General features: G+C 33.5%; 2 protein-coding genes across 2 annotated transcripts; both read left to right on the top strand.

Moving 5' to 3' along the window:
* Positions 1-6,937: 6,937 nt before the first annotated feature.
* LOC120158846 (putative exosome complex component rrp40) lies at positions 6,938-13,776 on the top strand. The gene is made up of 10 exons (XM_039169576.1): positions 6,938-7,085; positions 7,334-7,422; positions 7,522-7,596; positions 7,702-7,788; positions 7,900-7,956; positions 12,352-12,444; positions 12,973-13,045; positions 13,147-13,222; positions 13,310-13,400; positions 13,546-13,776. Exons 2-10 carry the CDS (start codon positions 7,372-7,374, stop codon positions 13,663-13,665), a joined length of 723 nt encoding a protein of 240 aa, XP_039025507.1. The 5' UTR covers positions 6,938-7,085; positions 7,334-7,371; the 3' UTR covers positions 13,666-13,776.
* A 1,515-nt stretch (positions 13,777-15,291) lies between these two features.
* Positions 15,292-20,902, top strand: LOC120158853 (sialyltransferase-like protein 1). The gene is made up of 11 exons (XM_039169587.1): positions 15,292-15,553; positions 15,620-15,732; positions 17,108-17,194; positions 17,301-17,378; positions 17,456-17,547; positions 17,680-17,881; positions 18,242-18,332; positions 19,061-19,119; positions 19,438-19,586; positions 20,059-20,140; positions 20,234-20,902. Exons 1-11 carry the CDS (start codon positions 15,439-15,441, stop codon positions 20,612-20,614), a joined length of 1,449 nt encoding a protein of 482 aa, XP_039025518.1. The 5' UTR covers positions 15,292-15,438; the 3' UTR covers positions 20,615-20,902.
* Positions 20,903-22,274: the final 1,372 nt, after the last annotated feature.

Here is a 22,274-nt window from a genome sequence, read left to right as displayed (position 1 = left end):
AGTAGGGACCAAATCCTCTTTATTGAGAGTGAAGCAATTGTACCCTGGATTCCAGAATTGAATTAGGGCTCGGAGTAATTCATCATCAACTTCTACATAGAGCAAATATGGGATGTCTCCGTACGTCTGATAAAACTGCAATTTTTTGTTTGAATCCCAACTTTCCCAAATGCTTCGCAAATCTTGCATATCATTTCTTTTTAGTGAAACTGGAGCATAACTGGCCAAGTCAGATACATAATCATCCTGCAGACTGTCTCCTTCTTGTCTTTGTAAGTCTTCAGCCCACTGTCTTACTTCTGAGTTCAGAATTATTTGATTTGAACACTTTTTATCCATAGATGAAGGCTTTCCAATGAGACAATTAACACAAGGATCAATATCTTTTATCCTGTATGATGCAATGCAAACAGAAAAATAAAGAACACACAAAAAGAAAATAAATTAGTTTACATAATAAAGAAATTTAATACTAACATTTACATAAATATTCTTTATTTAAACATGCTTTTCTAAATTTAAATAATTTAAATAAACATGTAATTTAATTAATAAATAAATTAACAAGACAGTCAGAATTCATTTCTCCTGTGTGTACACCTATTTTGGACAAAATTTTGGCATGACTTCTGATCGGAAGATTTTCTAAGGTTCTTTATATGCAGGGTTTCAGATCTAAGAATCAAGGTACCCGAATTGTCCTTGTTAGTGCCCCCTTGGGTTGCTAACCCTCAATCCTAGTCCATCACAGACTAAAATGGATCAAGTTCAATTCGAGGGGATACATTTCTCTATGCCTGACACGGAGAATAAATTCTCACGAAGACATAGAGCATATGAACCCCGAAAGTTACTTGCTAGGTCTGACACGGAGAATAAATTCTCACGAAGACGTCGCTTTCACTCCCACTTAAAAGGGACAACTCAATTATAGAGCTTTATGTTATGCAATGCACGTGTTGTGTGTGAGGAGAAATGTTCATACCTCTGACAGAAAAATAATGAAATAAAATAATTGCAAATAAAATGAAACATATAAATATTATGAAAATAATAAATAAATATAAAAATTTTGAAAAGATAAAATTAAATTAAATATATGAATTTTTAATACTTAATTAATAGAGACAATTCATAATTGATTTTTAAAAGTTTGACCGTTCCCCAGCAGAGTCGCCAAGCTGTCGTAACCGGTTTTCGTCCGGGCACGAAATATTATTTTTGGCGGGGAAATTGATGTGAATAAATGGTTTTGAAAAATAATTTGAGAGTCGCCATCGGCCTGTTGGGTCAGGTAGGTCGAATACCTAAAAATTATTTTTTAAAAGAGTTTTAAGAAAACACTAATAAAAAATGAACTGATCTGCGTTTATAACCAAAAATTCATTCTTTTTAATAATAAAAAGGGATTCGTGGTCGGTTACGTTTAGGGAAGGATTAGCACCCCTACAACGCCCAAAATTGGTACTTTTTAATTATAAATTGTCTCTATTATTAAAATTCTTAAAAATTCAAAAATATATTTAATTTATAATCCTATTATTTCCAAATTATATAAAAAATATTTATTTATTTAAAAAGAAAAGAACTTCTAGGTGCCTTAAGACAGCTCTTTTCTTTGATATTGATAAATATTAATTTAAATAATATTGTTTAATTTTTAATTTTAAAATATCAGAATAGGACATCCAGTTGTATTAAGACTGTCCTTTTCTTCGATATTAAAAATAAATATTAAAATAATTTATTTAAAATAAATATTTATTTATTATATAACAACATTTAAATATATAAACAAGTAAAAATACAATTCTAACTATATATTTAAAAGCAAATAAAAAAAATACTTAAAATAAATGACTAAAATATAGTGAAATTAAAATTGAAAAACCTAATTCATAATTAATCAGAATTACAGGGATTAAACATGCTATTTTCTTATTTAATAATTTAGTGACTAAAATAAAATTATCTAAAATTCGGATATTATAATAAAATAAATTAAAAATATAAACTAAGGATTAAAATATTATTTATTAAAATTGAGGGATTAAATCTGTTATTTAACCTAAATATATTATTTTAATAAAAAGGACTAAAATAAATAAAATTAAAATTTCAAGATCAAATTAAAAGTATTATAAATTCGATTTAGTGACTAAAATGTAAAGTTTACAAGTTTAGATGGCTGCGGAAATGATTTAACTATTCTTTAATTACGCACATAGTCCTTCCCGAAACGACGTCGTTCGGGAAGGACTATAAAAGGTCCAAACCGGCTGGCCCGAAGGGCCAGTCTTCATTTCTACTTCTCCTCTCTCTCTCTTATTTGAGAGAAAAAAAATTTCTCTCTAGATCAGAGAGGAGCCCATCGGCCGGCAGCCGTCAGTCGGCGTTCGTCCGCCGTCAACCACCGCCGCCGGCCACCGTCTTCGGTGGCCGGAAAATTTTTTTTTTACATCTAAACATAGATCGGACCGTCCTAATGACGGTTCCGATGCTCTTTTCCGTTAAACCGCTCCCAATCGGAGCAAATCTAAAAAGAATACCTTCGGTTTTTTTGAAGGTTTTGATGAGATCCGGCGTTTGGCTTCCTCGGTAAGTCTTTCTCTTCCTTTTTCTTTCTTTTCTGTTTCTTTGCTACTGATTGTTGAGATCGTTGGTAGTTTTTAGTATCTAGTTTCTTTGTATCTCTCTCGGTTTCCTGTGTAGTCTCTGTCTTCTTTTTTTTTTTTTGTCTCTCTGTCTGTTTTTTTTCTTTTTCAGGTTCGGGTGGTGGCTTTTATAGCCACCACCGTTGTAGCCGTCGGACCGGTCCGAAGATGGGGTCTCGGTGAGTCACCGGACTACCAGTGGTGACTCACCCCGTAGCCGTGGCGTGGACGGCTGGCGTTGGAGCTTCTGGAGCGTTCGGTTGGGACGTGGCAGCGGCGGAGGCGGCGAGATAGCAGCGGCGGCCGCGTGTCCCTAGGGTATCAGACCCTAGGGTTTCCATCTGGAGCAATCTGGACCGTTGGATCGTGCCAGATCCAACGGCTGTGATGAGGCGGCCGGCTAGATTTAGGGTTAGGAAACCCTAACTGGAACCCCAAATATTTAGGGTTTCTGGTTTGATTTGGACCGGTTCTGGTTTGTTTGTAACTGGACCGGTCCAGTTGTAATTGGTCTGTAATTATTTATTTATATATATTTATTTAATATATTTATAATAATAATAATAATAATAATAATAATAATAATAATAATAATAATAATAATAATAATAATAATAATAATAATAATAATAATAATAATATGGATAAAAAAATTAGTATCTTCATTTATAGGGCTGCAATTTTAGCTGTACATCATCTCCCAACTGAAATTTTCTTTTAGCACTCCTCTATTTGTCCACGTTTTGTTTAATCCTGTTTTGAGCTTTCTGTATTTATTCTTTGAGTGTTCTAATAATTCTTCCTTTTGCTCCATGTACACTGTTTATCATTGAATCTCACAATTCATTTTAGGAAGCTTATACTTCAAAAGGTGTTATTCAATGTTGGGGGCAGCCTACTACCCTATCTCTCCCTTATCCCATTGCATATGGGAATTGGATTTTGTTGTTGTTGTTGTTGTTGTTGTTGTGTCACCTCATTCAATTATAGACGCTTTAATGACCCAATATACTAATTGAAATGTAAATTAAAACTCAATTTTTATTTTTGAGTTTTTAAGTTCGAGCACTACATTTGTAGGTGTATGAGCATTCATTATCGAATGATTGAGAGTTTTTGAACATATATCACGTTGTATCACCCCAGATTTATTAACAACAAAAATTTAGTTATTTCAATCTTATATCTTAAAATTTAAAACCTCGACCCTTAATCCTTGCATTCTAAATCCTAAATTATAAATATGAAATTAAACTTAAAATCTGAATTATAATTTTGAACCTTAAAATTTAGATCATTCGATCTTAAATCATAAACAAACAAAATCCTAAGTTAGATGGACTTATAAAATATAAAATTTACATAATATACATCAAATAATTTTCTTTAAATAAGTAAACTTGTAAAACTAATTTAAGGGTCCGTTTGATAATGCATTCTAAAACACTTTTAGTTATAAAAAAATCGTTTTAATTGTAAAATCAATATTAAACAGGTAAAAAATGAAAAATAAAAATAATCTAAGGGTCGGTTTGGTAATGCATTCTAAACCATAAATGTTGGATTTTAAATTTTTTTCATTTTTAACTTTACGTTCGGAAGCAAATTATAATTTTAGTCTTACTAATTCATAAGCTCCACTCAATTATGTATTTATATTTTATTTAAATAATTTAATACTAATTCATTGCATTGAATACTGGCCTCAAGAAATTCATCATTCAATCGGATAATTCTCAGCCTATTAATTTGCTGAATGTAAGGAACTCTTTCTGTAGCCATCTCTCTTTGATTCGGGCTATTGTTAACCTTCAAAACCAAGCGTGGGAGGTTCAGCTCCAATGGATTTCCTGGTCTGGAAACAAAGTGGCTGATAGGCTTGCCAAGATTGTCCCGCCTGATCATTTCAACCTGCTGGAGTTCAGCTCCCTCAATGGAGATCATAAATTTGCTCGCTTCGAATGCTGCTTCAACTTATCACGCTGTTTTGACAACGCTCTAGCCTAATGTTCTAGGCTTCTTTTCAATCCAAATAATAATAATAATAATAATAATAATAATAATAATAATAATAATAATAATAATAACAATTTAACACTAACCTCCTTAAAAAATAATTTATTACTTTTAATAATTTATTTTAATTATTTTAAAATAAATAAATTCATAATTTATATATTAAAATATTAATAATAAATTATATAAATTATAGTTTTATTATAATTATATTTTTTATATTTTAAATTGATATGATTTATATATAATAATTTTTTGAATTTATTATAGTTTAAATTAATATAATTTAGATATAAGTGTAAATACAATTTAAATGTTATATTTTTAATTTACAACATAATGTTCATAATAAAATTTCATCTTTTCAAACTCACTTTTTAACGATAATCTCAAATAAATTAAACTTTAATTTGTATTTTTATACAACACTTTTAAAAAATTCTTTCTACATAACTTTTACAAATCACTTTTGAAGAGCTATATCAAATTCGCCCTAAATCCAACATTAACATTTATTTCCTAAGAAAATAAATTTTAAAAAGTTGAAATAAAAAATAACAATAATGAAAGGGTAAATTAAAAATTTGATAACTAAATTTTCATATGATTTATATTTTACTCACATTACTTTTAAAATTTTCAATTTATTCACTCAATTTTATAAATTAAATTTTTATCACTCTGCCGTTAAATTTCTCACGCCGTTATGACATGGTTTACTTAAACTATTTTTAATCATTAAATTTACTATATAAAAAATAAAATAATTAAAAATAAAGTAGAACAAAGGTTTGACTTGAGACCTTCAGTTCAGCTGAAGAAGATAGATACAGAGCTCTGTTTTTAATCCTTAAACCCCAACCCCCATCGACTACTCTTAATATCCCAACCTCAAAATCTTATTTGACCACCCAAACCCTACCGACCTTACCCTTAGCGTTCTTCACTGTCATGTGACTTGCTTTGGCTAGGATGGAAATGGGAAAACAAATAACACTGGCTTTAGCAAGTTTTACGAGGAGTATTAGGTGAGGAGAAACGAGAGACTAAAGTGGAGAGGCAAAACCGTGACAGAGGCGAACAGTGGGCACCATATTGGACTTGGAGTAACCATTGAATCTTCAAAGAAAATACAATCGAATAAGCTCAAGAGCTTGATGAAATCGAAAGCATGAGCAAGACCAAGTTGTGTCTGCGATTGGCTACAAACAAAACTACGATTATAAGAGCTGGTATAAGGGTTTGGAAATTGAATTTAAATTAGCCTATTTTTTTAAAGAAATACGGGTTTCCATTTAATTTCTTTCATGAGTTTTATGTTTCATCAAGCTCAGTTGTGAATGATGATGATGTTACTAACATGATGGAGGCGTTAGTAGTGGTTTTGAACCGTGTTTGTTCTCTCTCTAAAATCCAGAAATGAAATACCAAAACAGAGCATATCTTGAATGAGCTCAAACTTGTAACGCTTCTCTAATTCTTTTTCCAGAAAATCTTAACCAGAATAATGATCATTCCCTTGTAAACCCGCTTCCCGAAAAGCATAAGCGACATGACTAAGCAAATGTAGACACCATGATGCAGCAAAGGGACTATCAATGGTGCTTCGATTAACTCGCAGATCAAACCGAGGTGGCCCTTGAGCCTTGATATCGTCTTCCGAAACTTGAAACAACTCTGGAATCAGCGACTTTGACGAAATTTGAGTCATCCCCGTAAAACAGGGTTTCCCCCTTAAATAAAATATCAAAAAATGACATTTTTTTTTTACTTTAAAATACGGAAGAAACCTCTGATTTTGTAAAAGAAAACTGATCAAGAATAAAATTCAAATTTGTCACTACTCCCTTCTTAAATCTCTCATACATGTGCAGGCCAATGTAGCTTACCTTTTCTTTGTATAAAAAACGAAACAAAAGTGGGGGCAATGCACGAGAGAGAGATACATGAGATGAATAACAGGAAAAGATGAACAATGAGAGAGAGGAGGTGTTTTTAAAGTGAGATTGGGTCCCATTTGGATTTTTAATTTCACATTATTTTTCTATTAAATTTTAAAATATGCCACGTTATAACACTGTTATGGAATTAACAGTCGAGTGATAGAAAAAACAATTTATAAAGTTGATTGAGTAAAATATGAATTATTAGAAAGTTTAGCTTCTACACTTGTAATTTACCCATAATGAAATACTTGAATAAAAACTAAACCCTACAAGAAAGTTATAAAGGAGGATCGAAGGCAAATAGCCGTTAGCCCCTTAAAAACTCGATTACACAGCCCGACATTCCGTCCCACTCTCAGCCTCCCTTAGCCGACGGCCACATCACCGTTTCCCTTGGCTTGCTTTGCTCGGTTGCTCCACCCACAGCTGAGCCGTCAGCCACTGAAATTAACCCACATCAACCACCAATGTAAGTTTTCTTTTGCTCAAAATCTCTTTGATTAATCTTGTAATATAAGGCAACAGATATTGAGATTTAGAACATCCTATTATGTACACCATACGTTTGGATTAAAATAAGCTAAGAGTATTGGTGAAGCTTTGTATTTATTTTTAGAACTCAATTCAATATATCAATTTGGTGATGCATTAGAGTTATTTTAGCTTTTCTGTAATTCGTGATGATTTTTGTTTATACCAACTCCGCTCGTTCAACAGATTTGGCAGCTTCAAAATAGGAAAAAGAGGAATTTTCAATGGAAAATAAAAAGTCCAGTTCGCCGGCAAGCTTCATTGATTCGACTGTAGTAAGTTATGATGTTATCTATTTCTTCTATTTTTTCTTCCCTGCATGCTTTTGATTTTTGATTGTTTATCCAATTCTCACGTGTGTGTATATGTATTAGGTTCCAGGGGATGTGGTGCTTGACCTATCCTCCATGACCAACCAGACCATCAAGCTAGGTGGTGGTCTCCGTCAGGTCTGTCTGTTTCTCTCACAACCCCTTTATCTATTTTTTGTTTGGTCTTTAAAAGTTTTTTAATAAATGATAATGTAAAGTGGATGGATTTCTTTTTTCCCCTAGGATTGTGATGCTATTCCTGCGATGAAGGCTGGAACACTTAGATTCTCGAAACCAAATAAGTACTGGGTTGAAAGTTCTCAAAAAAGGGTTAGCTCCATGCTTGTATAACTCCTTAATTATAGTGCCAATGAAAGATTTTCTGATTATTGTTCCCTTATTTTCAATATCACAGTTATATTTCGTTGTTTCTTTAAACAGTATGTGCCTTGCGTGGAAGATACTGTTCTAGCTATTGTGGTAGACTCTAAAGCAGATGTAAGTCCTTATTTAGTTGTTAACTAAATGTTGAATGTTTTGATAGTTCACTTTTTTCTTTGTATTGTATGAAGTGAAGTACTTTAAATGCTCGCCTTTTCTTTTTAGTGCGTGAAATATTTGTATTCTATTTTGATGGGTGGTGTATCAGGGGAGCGAAATCAATTTGGTTTTTCTCTTATGGAGTATTTTTTTTTGGATAGAATAAGGTCTCATTAAAACCCCCTTCATATCCTACATGTTACAAACATAACATGAAGGACCTAGGAAGGAGGAAAAGAGTGCCTCTAACTTTTATTAATATGAACAATAATACACCTCCACATCATAGCATATAACCCATAACACTGAATACATAACACACCCTAATAACTCCCTTAAAGAACAACCAAGGCAGAACACCTTAAACCACTGCACAAACCTAAAAATCAACCTATACCAGCTTTAGCTAATTCATCCGCTTCCCAATTTGAAGCTCTCGAAATATGCCTTGTGATAATACCCTTCCTTTCCACACGAGTAGCTATATCCCTCACCAAGGATTGAAACAAAGTAGTACTAAGGTTCGGATTTTTAATCCACTTCAGAGCATTAGTCGAATCCGATTCCAAAATAATCCTCTGACTTGGACTATAATCAACTTCCTCAATAAGAATCAACCCTCTTTTGATCGCCAATAGCTCTGCGAGTAAAGGAGGACCTCCCCCTACCTTCTCTGAAAACGACCCGAGCAACGTACCACTGCCATCCCTAATCAATCCACCTATTCCACCCTTACCCAACCTTTGACCATTGCACCATCAACGTTTACTTTTAAGAACCCTTCCGGAGGAGGACTCCACCTAGAAGAAAAAGGAGACCTCTTTTTCAGACTGCCATGCAAGTCTGCTAGTTTTAAATCCCCCACCAAAGAATCGAAAGGAATATGAACATCCTTAAATGAAGTTCCAAACCAAGAAACAATTCTGAATCGTGTAATGAAGAACAACAACGCAGAATCTACCTTCCCTTTATGAAAAATCACCTCATTCCTACATTTCCAAACCGACCACAACACATCCCTTGGAATAAACTTCCATATGTGAGAACTCGGAACTAGCTCATCCCACGCAATTAAGAAATCCATCAACTTCTCAGGAACCACAAAGAAAACATTCCAGTACTTTAAAAACTTAGCCCACAAATCCCACACCACATTACAGTGTAGAAACAAATGTGAGACCGACTCATTGCACTTCCTGCACATTGGGCACATAGTGTCTTCAACCCCAGTTACTCCTCTCTTCAGCAGTTCCTCCTTCACCGCTACTCTACGATCAGCAAGTTGCCAAACAAAAGTTTCCACTCGTGGTGGAGCTACCCCTTTCCAAACATGTCTTACCCAATTACCTTCTATTTCATCATTACCCTCTCTATCAAAATAAATTTCCATGCATGATTTTGCTATAAAACAACCCTCTCCATTTCCCAACCAAATCCAACAATCTTCCTCTACTAAAGACAATGAAGAATTGTTCAACAGAGAGATAAGTTGCAGCCATTGCTCAACCTCCCAATCCACCAAATTCCTTCTCGTTTGAATATCCCAGACCCAACCCGAATCATTATACAATCTGAATTTTGCAACCTTACCCCCTTTGTTATTCGAAAGAGCAAATAGCCTTGGAAACCTATCTTTCAGAGGAACCGAACCCAACCATACATCATGCTAAAACTGCATTGTTTCTCCATTTCCAGCTCTCACACACAAATTTTTCCTAAAACAATCCCCAAATTCATCACTTGAAAAGAAGTTCTTAACAACTCCTCTTCAAATCCAAGAAGTACGTGCTGTCCAAGTATTCCGGATCATCATTGAATTTGGATCCATATTGTATACACAACACACAACTGTTTTCCACCAAGAGCTTTTTTTCTGCAACAAATTTCCACACCCATTTCCCCATAAGAGCCTTGTTTAATAGCAACAGATTCGGAATCCCTAAACCCCCCAACTTCTTTAGCTTACACACCAATTCCCATTTGACCCAATGAATGTTCTTTTTTTCTGTCGACCCCCCTATAGGAAAGATGCCATGATAGAGTTTAATTTGTTGAGTACACTAATAGGGATCCGAAAAATAGAAAGGTAATAAATTGAAAGAGAGCACAACACTGATTTGACCAAGACTGCCCTTCCAGCAGTGATAAAGACTTAGCCTTCCAACCAGCCAAACTGTTATAAAATTTTTGTACAACCGGTTCCCACAAGGAAAGTGAATTCCTCTTGGCCCCCAACGTTAGACCTAAGTACTCCGATGGATAAGCTCCCCTTACACAACCTATTTCCTTGGCCCAAGAAGCTAACTCCTGCTCCTCCACATTAATTCCAAAAATTCTGCTCTTAGTTAGATTCAACTTCAGACCTACCAGCAGTTCATAAATTAAAAGCACCCTTCTAATATTCACCAAATCATGAGTAGAAGCCTTGCTAAAAATTATTAAGTTATCCGCAAATTGCAAATGTGATAACATGAAAGAACGTTCATTAGAGCCTAATTCAAAATCTGAAAACAGCCCCTTGTCTACTGCTTTCACCAACAGTAAATGTAGCAATTCACCTCCCAAATTGAACAACATAGGAGATAATGAACAGCCCTGTCTTAATCCTCTAGTAGTGTGAATTTTCTCCGTAGGTGTGCCATTTACCAAAACCGAAATGGAAGCAGTTGAGACACACTTGTACATCCAAGAACTCCATCTAGCTCCAAACCGAAATGGTGTATTTGGTTGGGTAATATAGATTACGCAAGGAAAGTTCAGAGTTCTTTCTAGTTTTTCTTCTTCTGCTTCTCTTGATTTTGACTTTACGACCATGAAGGGTAGTAGGTGATGCTGTTCTGTGATAAAGGCTAGCAAAAAGAGAGGGATCAACTGTCTTTGGGTATAACAGAATAAAGGAAAAATGAAAGTCCAACTATGTTAATAGTGCCTTATTGTAATAATGTAATTCCTGTATTCTCTTAAACAGATGAGAGAAAAGCAAAAGAAGATTTCATGAAATGATCATAGAGAAGTTTTTATGTAAATTGATAGAAACTATCTGGAAATTTTGGAGCTTATTCGCAAAGATCATATTGTAATCTCAGTATCTCACAGATTCAGTATGAAAATTTTAAGATGGATTGATCTTATGAGAACGCGTAAGTAATAACTGATTTTCAGTATAACTTAGTGTTAAGCTTTTGAAAAGCAGTTAATCTCCAAATAAGATGATGCTTTTGCATGTACCTGGTTAAATTTGGTTTCTATTGCGTAGTAGTTTCTTTCCCTTCTGCTTCCATTCAACTTCAGTAAAAGGACATGCATGGAGTGGCAAAGATGGCAAACGACAATATCTGTGCTTGTTATGCACCATAAGCAAACTGTTGATTCAGTGAGAAAAATCTCAATGAGGTTAGTTAAGGAGATATTTAGCTGAAAATAAGTATTTGGTATGGTAAACAATGAATTAGGGAGGACATAAAATTAGATTTAGTTTCTTGATAAAAATGGATTCAAATGTCACTTCCTAACTTTTGCTGGTTTAAGTGCCTACTGCATAAAAGTTTGTCTATGCTACTCTCAACTAGCTATATGAATTATCCATGCTCACTGGAGAACTGAACTTGAAGACTCTACATTGCCCAAGTTTTCAAAGACTATTGAAGCCTAAAAGTTGAGAGACTATACACAAGGTGAAGCACTAGGGATTCATTGGCAATTTCTTATGAAGATTACCTATCTAATAACAGTGACATAGCACAAGTAGCTGTCCTGTCTCTCTCAGAAGTTCTTTTGGCTAAGTGCAAGGTTGACTTTCATTTTCAGAGTTTGATAGCGGTCACCCAATTTACGTTCATATAACCGGGCTTGCATTTTCCACCTCGATGGACATATTTAATTAAACAACGGTATATTTACTATTTTGCGATGAAGAGAGAATTTGACCACTGGTGCAGCTGCTGTGGCATGGTGCCATGTAAACTGCTACAACTTTGCAACTGTCACTGTCATCTTGTACAGTGGAACTTGTTTCGGTTTCACAATGAAAGAAGAAAGAATAAAATTACATGGAGGAGAATGTTTGACTCTTCCACAATAGATTCTGCATCTTGGAGCAACTAACACAGGCAAAAAAATATATTGCTTTGAAACTAATTATGTCTTGTACCCTGTTTGAATATGGTTGTCTACCATGTCCTTTTTCTTATCTACGTCTACCATGTCCTTTCTAGTTGTAATGATCCGTATTTTGATGAGTTGCATATAAATATTATTTTTCTTGTGTTTCATAATTTTAAAAGGTAAATCTGCTTTTCAGAAATGGAAATTAGCCTTTCTCTCATTATTTTATTGTTCCTTTTCTCCTTCCAGAATTTTCTGATTGACATCAAAGGACCTGCTTTGGCCTTTTTGCCTGTGCTTGCATTTGAAGGGGGGACCAGGAGAAATATACCAAAGTTTGAGGTATGGATACTTTCAGTTCATGTTTCGTTAATTATGACAAGCCACTGCATTTCATCTAGATGTTCTTATGCTGTAGTAACTCGTGGACATACATTAGTGGAATCTTTCATAATTCAATCTTATTTCCAATGGGATTGTTTGGATTGTTCCTTCTGGAGGAACATTATTTCCTGAGGAAAACAAGACCAGTTATCTTGTTTGAACCTTGGACCTTCCGGATTCATGGTACAGCATCACTGATTTATTGATATTTGTGTAGCTTTATCAAAATTTTATATGGCATAAATCAGACTATCAGAGTATCGTAGAGTGATTATTTATGCAAATATCATATTTCAACTGAATTTCCTTTCTTTGCGCACCAATGTGTAACTTGCCAGCAATGTTCTGAGATTAATTCTCAATATTCTTGAAGTTACAAACTAGAAATTGGTTTGTTTTCTGAATTTTGTGTGCACATGTTTGCAATTATTAATGTGGTATCTTGTCTCAGTCACACATGTTTGTGTATGATTCTTTTCACTGCAGGTTGGTACTCTTCTTTATCTTCGGGTTGTGAAGGCAAACTTTGGCATGAACCCTGAATTGTCCTGCACTGATGGTTAGTCAACAGACCCTTATATTTGCACCAACAAATGCATTTTTTCCTTGTAAATGTCTTATTTTCGTATGGAGATTACCTTTAATGTCTTTTTTGTATAGCCAATGGAAAAGCTGCTGAATTTGGCCCCCTCAAAGATGGATACATGTTTGAAACTTCAACTGGCTTATCAAGAAAGTGAGTCAGCTCTATGTTTATTTGAGATACGTAAGTTTCTATTTTTATCATTGCCGGTCTTATCTCTCTCTCTTTCTGGTTTTACAGGCTGTTAAGTTCACCAACATGTCCGGTTCTTGAGGCCCTTGGCAAGAAACTCTCCTTTGAAATAGCTGTTGGCTTAAACGGTCGGGTTTGGGTATGCTACGGTTCCTTTCCCTCATCAATTCAAATATAAAACTCATTTAAGCCACTGATTTTTCTTTTCTACTTAATAGAAGTTATAACTCTATTCAAAACTTCTGTAATGCTAAGACTACTCTAATGCTGGTGTTTTATCGAAGGTGAATGCTGCCTCTCCAGACACCATTGTTGTTGTTGCTAATGCAATCATGAACTCGGAATCTCTGAGCACAGCACAACAGATAATTATGGTGGAGCATTTGCTTAAGAACATTCAGTGATGAAGTTATTTGAGAAGTTCTATGGATAACTTAAGATCTGACGGACATGCATACAAATTGATCGTTGCATTGCTAAGCAAAAGACCAAAAACGTGAAGGTAAAGGCCATTTGACCTTGTTCAGTAACAATAATTTTTTTTTTGATAGGAAGTTCAGTAACAATCATGATTGTAAAATCTTTGAAATGTTGGCATTTGTTTTACCTTTTTTTCTTTAGTATTTTTCAACTGAACTTTGTATCATCTTAGAAGATAGCAGTAGCAAGAGGAATGGCAAAAAAGCAGTGAAATTATTTCGGTTGCTTCTATATTCCAACTTTCAGAATCTCATTTAGGTTGTGAATTATTTAGTCAGTAGACATTAGTTTTGTAAGAAGTTCAGTCTCTGTTTATTTAAGAAAATACTCACAAATGAAGGCTTTGCAAGATCGATGGCATGGGAAAAAAAACTGCTACTTATTCGTATTCTGTGCAACATATTACGAATCTATGGTCCTAGACAATGTAGAATTTATCGAGTGATCTCAATGGTAGAAGAGCATGTTGTTCTTTCTAAAGGTTTTAAGTTCAAGCAGTTACGTTTGTAATGTGTTTACATTGTTAATAGTTAAAAAAACTAAATAAATATTACCTTATAATCATTTCAGACTAATAAAAAATAGATAATGTGAACCAAAGGAAATCACAAATTGTGAAAACAACAGAAAGCACAGAGTATCCAATGTTCTAACAAACAACCTAATTATAAGAATAAACTATGAATTTTGTCCCCGAGAAAAAACTTTGGTTAAAGAAACTTTCATGTTTAAGCTATCAAAATGTATACAAAAGTCTACACATAAAAAATATTAGTACACAATTCATCACGCGATCACATAAATAAAAGAACAGCTATGAACGAACCATTGTTAAACTTTTGCACTCTTTATGAGAATTCACGTTTGGATAGACGCAGGCTAGTATTTTTGAAGGATGGGGTTAAGTTGGGGTTCAAGGTGATTTTTTTTTGTTGGATTCGATTTGATATTATAATCGTCCCTTATATATTTAGATAATATAATAATATATTTTTATATAATATCATTTTAATCTTATTTTACTTTTTATATATATATATTTACATATTTGTGTTGAGTCGGATTAGATTAAATCAATATAAGATTTTATCATCAAAAGTCGAGTCCAGTTTCAGGTAGGGTGGAACCTCTCTAAATGTAGATAAGATCAATATGAATAAAATTTAATTTTCAAGTCGAGTTTAGATAATAAAAAAATCTGATTTCATTCGACCGTAGAAGTAGAACAAATAATACAACTACAATGAAATTGATTTAATGAAAGAAATCAGGTAACATCAGTTTATAGTAATCCTTTTTAATTGAAATTAACAATTTCATCACTCGTTCCATTAAAAGCTCTTTTTTTTTCAATATCAATTCTTTTGGAAGGGATTGGGCTTCAGCTTTGTTTCTCTAAAGGTGGTAACTTGGGCTGGATTTAGATTCGGAAAATGTGGAACTATCGGTGTCAATCTTGGCATGCAATACAGAAAACTGTCTCCTTTCTTTACTCACTGATTTTGGCCTCGATTTAACATCAACCCAGAATCCCAATTCCAAAATATTTCTGTTTGTTTGAACACGACCTCTAAACTCAGAAATCAGAACAGGAATAGGTTAAGCGTGATTTTGTAACCAGCCGATTACTTTCAGCGAGAAATAAATCGAATTTTCAACTGAGAACAGAGTAGTAGCAGGATTGAAAGTGGAAAACAATGAGATCTCGTTCTCAGTTTCAGTCTCACAAGAAATCCGCTATTCTCCCTCTTGTCTGTGCAGCTGCATTATTTTCTATTCTTATTTTCGGAATCCAATCTTCTCTCTTCTCAGGTATTTCTTCTCCTTTTTTAATGATCTTATTTCTGTACATTGCTTAATTTTATTCTTGGTTTTCAGGTCCTATTAAAAAGAACACAGATCTTAGTAAAGAACAAGTGCGGGTATCAGATCTCAATCCCCAGGAAGTCAGGATTTTATCCGAGTTTCAAACCAGCGTTCAACAATGCGTGGTTAGTTATTTTCCTGTTATAGTTTTAAGCTTTTATTTATTTCCATTGAATATTGTTTGCCATAAATTCAAGAAAAAATATTTAAATCCGGTACACCAATCCTCCTATTCGAATCATTCTATTATCTACAACCATTCTTTATTTTGTTTATCTTGCTTTCAACTATTTACCTTGTTCTTTGTATCGTCTATCTCAACTTAAATGCAAATATCTTCTTTTATAAATGTGCTTTACCTAGGCTTACTACACATCCAACTTGACCGTCGAGCGTGATTGAATGTTATCCATTGAATTTAAACCCCCTAGCTTATGGAGTTTGTCTTCCCAACCCTAATTCAGTTTTAATCACTTCTTTGATCTGATGCTAGTATCATACACATAAATATTTAATCTTGAATGCCTTTTAGTATCTCATCTATTACGATGATAAAGAGCGAAAAGAACTCAACCCTGGTTCTTGCTACACATTTACTTTAATAAAAACTCAACCATCAATCCACTCCAAGTTTTTTACATTGAAAATTCATTTAGCATATACCATATTATAAATTTGCTCAAAATTAATAAAAATCATGTATACTTCTTGTTCTAACACTAAATTTCTCAATAATTACACACAAGAGCTGAATCACTACCATGGTGGATCATCTTGGTATTAAATGAAATTGATTTTCCACAATTTAAGTTTGTTTTCGTAAATATTGTATAATAGCTTAAAAATATATTTTTTCTATCATTTTAACCTTCCGTAATACTTTTTTGGCCTCTTTCTTTGCTAGTTTATATTTCTTAGAGCCCTCTGTTACTCCTTAGGCACCCATTTAGCCCAATCAACCATTTTATTCCATATTACACTAGGTTTGAAATTGTCTTCTCAGTTCTCAATTAGCCTCTTGAGTTAGTCTATCCAGTAAAAATGCCTGTCTCTTTTTTATCCTTCTCATTTAAGCCTAGGATCTAGGATAAGTCTTGCTTTTTTATATTTCTTATTCAAATGAACACCTAAAACTAGATGCTAATGTTGTGTAGAAACAATTGTCCCTGGTCACCTTACAGTCTTTGCAACAAATCCTCCCTTCTTACATAAAGAATTTATTTGGCTGGCATTCCCTCAATTCTTACAGGTGAATAGATGGAAGTCACTTTTCCTATACCAAATGTTCGCTAAAATCCAGTCATAAGATAAAAACAAAAGCTAGGATGATGTTCCCATCTTGTTTCTATTTCATGTTGCATAACATAATGATAAAAAACTTGGACTAGTTTTGTTGAATCTAAATGTTCATTTTGTCGAGAATAATATGCATATGTGTGTTGATAATGATTGTATATTTTTTGTGGAAGTCTGAATTTACTGAACTTGAATTCAATGTAGGAGAATAGAGGACTTGGGCTCACTGCACATATTATTGATCATTGCAAATTGATTCTTAAGTTTCCTGAAGGCACAAACAGCACTTGGGTCCGGTTCTCTTTCTTTTCTCTCAATAATGCATCCCTTCCCACTTTTTTGCTTCATTTATGTTCAATGCCTTCTTCTGCTTATTGTTCTCCCTCTATGATTGCAGTATAATGAGCAGTTTAAGATTTATGAACCATTGGAGTATAATTATGATATTTGTGATGCCATTCTCTTGTGGGAGCAGGTTAATGTCCAATCCTTTTCCTTGGATATTTTTCCACTGAGGAGTTTTCTGTCCTAATGACATTTTTATAAATGCAGTATCGTAACATGACAACAATCTTGACTAGAGAATATCTAGATGTTCGGCCAGACGGATGGTTGGACTATGCAGCCAAAAGGATTGCACAATTGTATGATTTTATATCCACATATACAATGGCTTATATTTTCCAATTCTCAGATTTGGTTTTAAGCAAAATTGCTGTAAAAATTGTCTTTTGGAATTATGTAAGCATGTGAACTGTGTTTCTTGTGGCTTGTAGGGGAGCTGCTAAATGTTACAATCGAACTCTTTGTGAAGAAAATCTTAATATGCTTCTACCAGCAAAACCCCCTTTCCATCCACGTCAGTTTCGCACATGTGCAGTTGTTGGGAACTCAGGTGATCTCTTAAAGACCACATTTGGGGAAGAAATTGATAGTCATGATGCTGTTATACGAGACAATGAAGCTCCTGTCAATGAGGTAAATTGGAAATATAACACCCAAACCAAGTTATCCGAATCTGATAACTTTCAAGATTTTTTCTTTGAATTGATTTAGTTTTCCTTTACATCGCCTCAAGGAATGCGATAGGTTACAAATGATTTCTCCTAGAAGCAATTAATTCTGCATGTGTGTGTGTGTGTGTATGTGCATGTTCTACTAGGATTTCAGACTCCCTTTTACTTTTCTTAAACTTAAATGAATTAGTAGTAAATTTCACTTTGTTTTTTCATCATTATCTCTTTCATGAGGCTGCATGGCCTTTGGTTCATTGCTGTTCTGGCTTAATTTGATATTAGTCCGTGTGAATTCTTATCTCCGTTATCACTCACTAAACAGAAATATGCCAAATATGTTGGTCTTAAGAGGGATTTCCGCCTTGTAGTAAGGGGTGCTGCTCGAAACATGGCTAAGATTCTCAAGGGATCTGGTGAGTGCCTTCAATGTTAATGTTGCTAATAAAGTCCTGGAATGCTTATTTTGCTTGCTCTTATGGTGAGTATGGGTCAGGTATTTGAAGGAGAATTTCATTTCAGTCAAGGATATCAAAAATTTAAAATTGAATTTACTTGATGGTTTGGGTAGTATTGGAGAATTTCAAATTTTATGAGGACTTTTGACAGGAGATTTGAGCATTTCAAATTCCCTATTGAAATTCCACCTAAAAGGGGCTTTTCAAATTCTTTCACTTTATCTCACATGTCTCAACATAAAATATCATTTAGCTCAACTCTATAAATATATTTTTGATAGTTATCTTTATATATTAATGATATGTACACATTTTAAAAAATCTAATGATACATAATTTGCATATTGTCTAATAGACATGTTTTATTGTTAATATCTCTAGTCTTCTTTATTATTTCTTTCATCTCATGAAATTCCAATAGCCTAAATTTCATTTTGAAGAAATATTTACCCAAACAAAATAATTGCAAATGCTAGCATTTTGAAAATGCTCTTCATTTAAAATTTAAAATTTCCCCTTCCAATTTCATCCTATTTCATTTCACTAACTGCATTTGCAGGGAAGAGAAAGGTGCCTCTCTCTCTATATGTTTTATGTACATATATTCTACTTGCCCGAAAATGTGTCCCATCGACTTCTTAATATGATGTTAAAGCCTAGTGACAATTATTTTTTTTTCTATGCAGATAATGAGGTACTGATAATCAAGAGTGTCACTCATAGGGACTTTAATGATATGATAAAGGTGAGAGTCATATCTCAGGAAATAAAAAATGTTTATTTTTCAGTAGTTGGTTGTGTGATTAAGGAACAGAATTAAAGTTTGCTGCTATGATGGCTTATTTGATTTTAGAGCACTAGATGTCAGTTATCTGACAAAAATTGCAGCAACCCTTAGATTGATGCCCTATTGTTATTATTTATTATTGTTTTCTATTGGTACTTGTTCTTGCTAGATATCTTTTAAGGAATTCTGTTGTTTTCTAGTGATGATTACAAGAACTTGATTTGTATGTTCCTTTTGCTGTGTCAAGTTAAAATATTTTGTTGTTTTCTGTCGCAGATGATTCCAAATCCTGTTTATCTTTTTCAAGGAATTGTTCTACGTAGGGGTGCCAAAGGAACTGGAATGAAATCCATAGAGCTTGCACTTTCTATGTGTGATATTGTTGATATATATGGTTTCACTGTCGATCCAGGCTATACTGAATGGTCAGTTACTTCTTCTATTATTCTTTACTCATCTCTGTGGATGCTCTCTCTTCTGATTCTATTGCCCCTCATCAAAGTTTCATATGAAATCCATTTTCCTCTTTATTGTTTTCTCTACAATTGGTTTCAGGTTGAAACTTAAATCTATTAAAGATAGTATCACAGACTGACTTTTGTTAGTTCAAGTGAAGAAGAATGCCTTTAATATCTAATTTCTATTTTGAAGAATGGAAGTCAAGTGATTTAGCCTGGTTTCAACAAGTTTTTTTATTAGTGGTTGATTGTTGAAGATAAAATTTGACTTATAAATATTACAATTTACATCTGATAGAAAACAGTTGAGATATTCTCCAACATTTTCTCAACTGAATCCTTACGATCTTGGTGAATTGGATACGTTGTGCATGTGGTAATGGTACATCTTATGCTTTCTTCCCAATCTCTTGCTTATATTTCACGATGTTTTTTTTAGGACAAGGTACTTCTCGACGCCAAGGAAAGGGCATAATCCGCTTCAAGGAAGAGCATACTATCAACTACTAGAGTGCCTTGGTGTATGATACTTGCACCCTGCAAAAGGCCAAGGGCTTTTAATTCCAATTTTATCCTTTAGATCTACATTCATGTTTTTTTTTCTTGCTTTCCAGGTTATTAGGATCCATTCTCCCATGAGAGCCAAGAGGGAGCAGGACTGGTCAGATGTACCTAGTAGAGAAATGATGAGCAGAGCTCATGCTGCTGCTTTGCACTTAAAAAGGGGTCCAGCGGCTGAGGGACAGTTTGTTAGTTGCAAGGTTTGGGGTAATGTGGACCCAGACAAAAGTGGGCCTATTTCAGGATCTTCAGACATGAGTGATGTGAGGAAACACTCAAATTACAGCAAATGGGAAACCATGCCTTTTGAGAGCTTAAGAAAGGAAGCACAAGATCATTATAAGCAAATGGAAGGTGTTTCTATGTACAAAATAGATGGCAACAAATTGGAAGATCTAGTATGCGTAAGGCATTCCCCAAAATCTGAGGGCTAATAAATGCTGTAGGTTGCTGCCCTTGTGTATTCTCGTTGGTGGTATGGTGGGAGAGACCAGTCCTCATCACCAATGAACCGGCAATGAGACGGTGACCGGTCTGTGATTTTGACTTTGGCAAAATGTTGTATGGTACGGTATTCCCATGCTATCGATGTCGGAAAACCCACAGGAGACGCTTTGCTCGGTGCAGTCGATCATGAACTACGATTACTTTCTACAGATTTTGGTTTTGCTAACTTCTCTGTATTTTCTGTTAAATGGTGAACTCTCTGAATATATCAATAGAGGGCAGGACAGTCTAGGATGGATATCTGCAATGTTTGGTATTCAAATCTAAATATTTTTTGATTTCATCATTCTTATTTTCACTTCACATCTACATATTTTCATAGTTAATTCATGCATGGGAATTAAATTTAATAGATACATACACTGAGCGTATTGATCACTGATACATTCAACAGTGATTCATCCAAAGACAATTTTATCTATTGATATTTTCTAGAAAAAATCTCAACTCATATGATTATTGGCCCTAATTTTGTTATATTTGTATGAAGAAAAATTACTTTGTATGCACTGTTAAACTATTGAATTCTTAAATTGTGATATAATACGTATTTAATTGTGTTTGAATCTATTTTCTATTGAATACTACATGTATAATTTATTCATATTATTTTTTATTGAATTTGATTCAGCTCAGATAATCACGATATTCAAACTCTTAAATCATTAACCTTGTAAATATTATGAATTGATCGATTCTTGATTTGTTCAATTCCCCATTGATTTCAAGTTAAGATATTAGGTTTAATGTGGCCGATGCCTTCGCTATATGTTAACGCAAGGCAATACTTTAATTTGTGTAACTCGGAAAAATAGGAGGTTGAATAACATTTTTTTATTAAGCAGAGAAGAAGTATTACATTCCTAAGACAGATGTCGGAGTTTAGATTCCCATAAAATGTGACAATATGAATATCTTTAATCATTCGATCAAATAATAGATTTTAATAACGCTTTTAATTACTTAAAGAAAGAAAATGGAAATGAAACCATTAAAATGATTATCAAGACAGTGCACAATGGACTACACTCTATTGCCTGTCGACTCTTTTTTTCCATGATGTTTAGAGGAGTCAAAAGGAAGGTTCGAGCAGTCTGATTGTCTTAAATTTGGCTTATATTATGTATGGTTGCTTTGGTTTTAAATTTATTTAAATTTGAGTTTAACTTTTTTTTTCATTTTATGTCAAATATAATTGTTTTTACATAATTTAAATATTTAAAGTAAAATATTATATTATTTTTGTTATTTTTTTAGCTAATAGGAGTAAATGGTTTAATTGAATAAATAAATAGAAAACACAATAAAACTGTAATCTCGAAAAATAAAAAAAAATAAACTAATCACATTTACTGATATTTTTCTTAAAATCATCAAAGAAAACAAATTAATCATTAAATAATAAAATATAATGATGCAAGAAAATAATTGAAAAAGTCAACCAAAATAATAGAAGATATAAATAAATGATATTGTTGGTTATGAAAGATAAACAACATCAACACTAACATAAAAATGAACAAATTAATGAGGATATGTTAACAAATAACTTTGTCATAACTTATGTGTAACCTATTTGGGATGATT

This window comes from Hibiscus syriacus, unplaced genomic scaffold (assembly GCF_006381635.1).
Source record: "Hibiscus syriacus cultivar Baekdansim isolate YM2019G1 unplaced genomic scaffold, ASM638163v2 tig00111331_pilon, whole genome shotgun sequence".
Taxonomy (NCBI): domain Eukaryota; kingdom Viridiplantae; phylum Streptophyta; class Magnoliopsida; order Malvales; family Malvaceae; genus Hibiscus; species Hibiscus syriacus.
This window is presented reverse-complemented; position numbering and strand designations above follow the sequence as displayed.